Here is a 6,481-nt window from a genome sequence, read left to right as displayed (position 1 = left end):
AATAGAGAAAGAGCTGGTTTGCGAAGGAGCTGGATTTTAGTGTTGTTTTAGACCGACAGCTCAACAAATGCTTTTCGCTACTATAATCGCAGACCATCATTGACCATCGCTCCCCGACCACCGTGGACCACCGTCGGTCACCTCCTGGTCGTTGCAACGAAACCCCTGGAGGAGCCGCGAAGTACGCTGCAGAGAAAGGAAGCACCATGTAGAGTAAAGACCAATATCACAGAGTAACAAGACACCATACAAAATCATGTGTCATCTTGAACACAGGTAACAACGCACCTCAAGGACAATTCACTAACGTCTAATCAACCACTCCCACAACAACGACTCTTGATTGTTATACAAGGAATCCTTCCACAAACAACTATTGTAGTTCGAAGAATTGAATAGCAATTTTCCGCATGAGGGACAAAGACCTGAGCTAGGCCTGTGACTTTTTCTCTTTTTGAGTTTTCAACGTAAAACTTTATGGTTTCTTTGCCTGTCACATCAATTATCTGTAAGAGTGCTAAACTTTTATGGAATACTTAGACACTAAATAATTACTTTATTGCTATCAATCTTCGCATTAGATATATATATATATAAAAAATTACATGCATACTAAATAGTTATTATGTGTTTACATATTTAACACCAAAAGTTTGATATTTATATTTACAACAGTTTGTTGTCGTAAACTCATGCACGAAAAGTTGTATTTCGCTTTTAAAGAGTTAAGTTATTTGAGGAAACAGTTGTGACGCTATTGCAGGAGAAATTGTTTTTCAAAAAATAACGATGACTATTACAAATTTATTTTATTTTAGCCACTATACTTTAACAGCTCAAGTTGAAAAAAATAATATTCTACCCCATAATTTTTTAAAAATGTCAATAAAACAGTTCCCAAATAAACTTATGGTGGCAATGTAAAAAATAAAACAAAATCAAAAGAATTCCCATAATAATAGTGGAGATGTAAGGTTAAAAATTGAGTTGCATGCCTATCACTAATAAATATCAATTTTTTGGTGCTGGATGAGTAACTATTATCAAATTTATGGTATATGTAAGCAAATCTTCCAATGCAAAATTGGGATGGTTAGCAGCCACAGCCAGGAATCGAGCCATAGCCATCGACAATAGCTGCGCACAGGAACAAGAAATTGCAGAGAAAAACATGCTTCAGATCCGGCTGAGCAAAGGTCCTACGTCGGACGGTGGTGGAGGTCCGGCGAGACCCGCACCGCTACTGGAGACGGTGACGGTGGCGTGTCCGGAGCACCTTGTGATCGCCGATCTTCCTGAGCGTCGGTGTATTTACCGTCGCTTTTGCTTCCTCTGGCCGCAACATGGGCCGCCGATCGCGCCGTCAACTTGGAGACAGGATTCACTTCTGCGTCCGCTGCGATTTCCCAATTGCCATATATGGCCGCCTTGTAAGAACCCTCTTTCGCATAAAACCCTCTTGTCCGTGTCGATTTCAGGACAGTGAGATTGGTCTGGGGTCTTATGCTGGGTTTTGATGATTCTGTTGTTAGAAATTTATGTGTTGAGGTTAGGTTTATTGGATTTTAGTTAATGATTAGCTTGAGTGATCCTAAATTTTTGATTGACGGCATGATTTTATTTGGTTTGTATGGAGAGAATTGATTGTTTTGTTGGTGGGACTTCTCAATCTCCAATTATGGCCTCCTCGTAAGAACCTCTCTGTGCACAAAACCACTACGAGTATCTTTTTCTTGTAAAAAAAAGTAATTTTTTGCCTCTCTATTGCTTGAACGAGATGCTTTCTTATATCTTTATTCTCTTTAATTAGTTTCTTATGTCAGTACATAAGAATTCAGCGGTACGTATGGAAATCCCCACTAAATATATTATTTATTATTTTTTAGGACGAATGGGGTTTGAGTTTTAGTTGGGGTTGGAAGATTTGGCGTTGCTAGTAACTCCTCTAATGATGTTAGTCTTATTGGATTCAGTTAGTGGTTTCTCTTAGGCAGATTGAATTGTTGATTGGATTCTTAACAGTATTTGGAGCATTTGGAGAGATTTGATATTTTTCTAGTGATTATTGAATTCTAGATGCTATTTAGGCCAAGTAATTATTGGAGGAGATAGGACCCATTTATGCTTCTTGAAGTTATGCTGTTTTCACAAAACCTTTCTTTGTGTTACTGTTTGAGACTTTGGTTACCTTGCTTCATGTTGTGGTTGCTTTAAAATGCACTGTTTTTGCCTCTCCATTGCTGTCATGAGAGCTTACAGACTATTTGGTTGCACGAATTTCAAATTCATTTATTTTCAAAATAAAGAGTAAAGTAGAAGAGATATATTCTAAGTACTCTGAATTATATGATTGCCTGTAAAATTAATTCAAGGGATTTTTTTTTTTGCTTGCATGTAAATTATAGAGTTTAGCACATCACCGAAATGCAGTGCTAAGATTACCTCCTCACTCTTTCTACGTTAAGGAACCCAACATTTGTGATACTTAAGTTGGTTATATGTCTAATATTATGGATCCTTGTTGGTTTTTATAATCACTTGTTTAATGCTGCAAACTATTGCAGGTTTACTACTTGCTCTCAAATATTTATTGCTGATCATTCTAGTTGTCAAAATGCACTGTCAAAATATTGTCTCTCATCCTTTCATGTTCTACCACACTTTCATGGTTGCACTTGGTATCCCTTTTAGAATCTATAAAGGCCTTAAGGCTACGATGAGGGTTAATGATGATTATGAGTTAATGATTTGATAGTTCTACATTGGAGTTGTAGGGGTTTGGGGAGCTGAAACACAAGAGAGAAGCACACACATGGTATCTGGAGTTTGCACAAATTAAGTGAGAATACAATAAATGCTCTTTTGATATATTACCATACCACAAACTCTTACGATGTATTTTTTTCTTTACTTCAGACCAAAAAAACTCAAAAAAAAAAAAAAAAAAAAAAATGCATGTAAATGAAATGCAATAAATGCATCCTACTTACGAACGAACAACCCTATAAATTTAACCATTTCAGGAGTGGGAGGTGGGTTTTAGGTTGCATTTTGGGGTTAAAAGATTTATCATTGTTAGTTATTTGTGTTGCATATATTTTTCAACCAACTTTGTAAAGCTATATAGACTATTATCATCCATTTGAAGATATTCCCATATATCTCACACTTGATCTCTCATTTTATACTTTTTAGCCGCCTTCCAAGATTTATGTGTTAATATTTTTGTTAACCAATACTCTTTTGTGATGACTCACGAAGGCCTACACACATATGCTAATGTTATTAGTGCATTACCAAATAAAGAATCAGTTTTTTGAATTTAGGAGTTCATAATAATTCATCCATTTGTTTTTAAAACAGGTTAGTCACTAGACTCTAATAATTATAAATTTGGTAATTATTCTTTTTTTTTTACCTGAAAAATATGTTGGCAATGTACAATGCTACAAGAAGTGCTGGAACCATCATTCTACAAGCATTTTATGTGAATTCCTAAGTGGAAATCCAAGAATATGCCATTCCACTAATATAGTTCTCTCAGGGATAATAGATTGTGTAACATTTATTTGAACTAAGTGCATATAGTATAATGTTAAATTTTGTGAAATTCAATGATAATCTAATCATGCATAAGACATACAAAAATAATTCTATAATAGATGGTTTGGATAGTGGGATATATGAATTATTCTCATTATAGAAGCATTTAATTTGAATGAAATTTTAGCACATATATAAAAATATTCTTATGATAATTTTAACACATACATAATGCTTATTTCTTCATCTAGTTTGATGGACAATCAAACTTTTATGAACAAATTATCAGTTAGGTCATTGAGTTATTCTAATGTCGTAGTCAACATTAATTATTTCGATCTTTCATTTAAAGGTAATAACATAGAAAAAAAATAATTAGAGGGTTTTATTTGTTAATATCCTATTAATTTAAATTTTTTCAAGTAAAAATGAATGAATTCTATAACATTTTTTTTTATAAATTTGCATATATAGGTGAAGGGACAAAAATAATGCTGCAAATAGAACAGTGATGAACTAAAATTTAAGGACATGATGATACAACAACAAAAAAAAAAAAGCAAATTCCAAATTTAGATTTGCAATGCCGAGGCACTATATTTTGCAACATCAACGTACTACCCTATAGAATTGAAAATCCATAATTAACAGAGAGTACACGTCTATGCGCTACACTCTGCAATATTATGGCGCTATACTTCGCAACACCACAACACAACACACCCAATCTAGAAATAAAGAAGACAATGTTAAAATGTTTGATCAAAATGTTGTTTTGTTGCATCCAATTCATAAATTAGAGAGCATAGTGCTGAGGTGCTATAGAGTTAGAGCTGGCGCACTACAACTTGAACTAGTTTAGTTTTAAAGTCATTTTGAGTTGGTTTAGGGGGTTTAATTAAGCAGTCATTGATGAGTTTTCGAATTAGCAACCAGGGGGGTCTAAGGCTAAGGACTTGAGGGGAGACTTTTTGAGAGTGATGTGAGTGTACTTGTGGAGTGAAAAGATTGTGTATGAGAGTGATAGAGCACTTCAAAAAGACCAAGGAGAAAAAAAGGAGAAAAAGTAGAAGAGAGTCTAAGGGAAGAATTGTTATTTGAACCTAATTTTTTTTCCTTCCCTTTTTTTTTGTATTATTAAAATTTTTGAAACAATGCTTGAATATGTTTGTATATTTTTTTTCCGTATAATCATCAGTTAAGCAGTGGTAATTAGAATCTCATAAGTTGACAGATGGATCTTATATGAATCGTATGATGAAGTACCACGTGAGTGGATATATAGGAATCCAAATCTGCCGAATCACTCATGTTATGATCTTCTACATCCTAGGTCTCCCCGTTCCGTCATCTGGCTTATGTTCTTCATGTAGCATTCAGACCGGATGACTCTATGAAATTACGTCGATACTTCCACATATTACGGGTAACGTAGGAGACATCTCTATTTTTCCCCGGAGGGTCTTTCTAATTACCACTGCTTAACTTTCAATTCGCCTCTGACCATCAAATGAAATGTGAATAACCCGTCCTCCTCTCTTTGAAACAAGGGGCGCTTCCGGTTCTGTGCGCGCTTCAAACAATTTTGTCTTCTCCATATTACCATATCTCTAGAGTCAATAATTTTCTATGAGGAACTACTGAACTCAATCACTTGCTGCCGTTACTCAACAGTTTTCTGTTGAGGTCTATCCCGTAGAGGTACTCCAATTGGATCAGTGATCGATTTCTAGGTTTCGTCGTAAACCTAATTGGTTACTTCCAATTACGTAAATCAATAGTTCAAACCGCACTCAAAGGTAGGGCATTTCCCATTGATATAGGAACTTCTGTACCAGAAACAATGGTATCTCCAATTATAGCCCCTCTGGGATGTAAAATATATCTCTTCTCACCATCCCCATAGTGTATGAGACAAATGTATGCATTTCGATTAGGGTCATATTCTATGGTTACGATTCTACCAGATATCTCTTTTTCATTCCGTCGAAAGTCGATTTTACGGTATAGACGCTTATGACCTCCCCCTCTATGCCCTGCGGTAATGATCCCTCTAGCATTACGACCTTTACCACAACGATGCTGTCCATAGATCAAATTATTTCGTGGATTGGATTTCACTTGACTGTCTACGGCTCCATTGCGTGTGCTCGAGGTAGAAGTTTTAGATTTTGCTTTAGCGTTTGATTTTGTTTTTACTAATATTTTATTCAAGAAAAGGGATGAACATCTTATTACTTATAAGAGTGGATCTAATAAAACACAAATTGATTATTTTCTTATGAGAAGAGGTGATCGTCGTGATTGTAAAGTTTGTAAAGTCATTCCAAGTGAAAATTTAAATACCCAACCTTGTTTATTAATTTTAGATTTTAAGATTAAGAGTTGTAAAATAAAAAATACTAGGACTCATCATTGCAGAATTAGATGGAGAAACTTAAAAGATACAAATAAAATTAATTTTATGAGTAAAATTCAAGTTTTCAAAATTTGGGATATTCATGAAAAATCAAATGTGATGTGGGATAAAGTAACAAACGCTATTAAACATGTAGCAAAAGATGTTCTTGGAGAATCAAAGGGAAAAATATTTACAAATAAAAATAGTTGGTGGTGGAATAATAATGTGCAAGAAAAGATAAAATATAAGAAGTTATGTTATAAAAATTGATTTAAATGTAAAAGCTTAGAGAACTAGAGAAAATATCAAACGGCCCGCAGGGAGTCTAATAGAACAATTTGTGACGCTAAAAATTCTGCTTTTAATGATCTTTATAATAGATTAGATACTAAGGAGGGTGAAAAATATATGTATAAACTAGCCAAACAAAGAGAAAAGAAAAGTAAAGATTTAACTCAAGTAAAGTGTATTAAAGATGAAAATCAAAAAGTACTTTTCTTAGAAAAAAATATTCAACATAGGTGGGTGAGTTACTTT

At 34.3% G+C, this 6,481-nt stretch overlaps 1 protein-coding gene across 1 annotated transcript in view; it reads left to right on the top strand.

The window, feature by feature from the left end:
• The first annotated feature begins 1,056 nt into the window (after nt 1–1,056).
• The window catches only part of LOC110025492 (E3 ubiquitin-protein ligase Hakai), a 39,795-nt gene continuing 34,370 nt past the window's right edge, over nt 1,057–6,481 (top strand). The window contains 2 exon segments of the mRNA XM_020726000.1: nt 1,057–1,296; nt 1,298–1,430. Of these exon segments, the coding sequence (XP_020581659.1) occupies nt 1,172–1,296; nt 1,298–1,430 (258 nt within the window). The 5' untranslated portion in view covers nt 1,057–1,171.

The sequence above is a fragment of the Phalaenopsis equestris genome, unplaced genomic scaffold (assembly GCF_001263595.1).
Source record: "Phalaenopsis equestris unplaced genomic scaffold, ASM126359v1 Scaffold000301, whole genome shotgun sequence".
NCBI lineage: Eukaryota > Viridiplantae > Streptophyta > Magnoliopsida > Asparagales > Orchidaceae > Phalaenopsis > Phalaenopsis equestris.
Note: the sequence above shows the minus strand (reverse complement) of the source record. Positions and strands in the feature narration are given on the sequence as shown.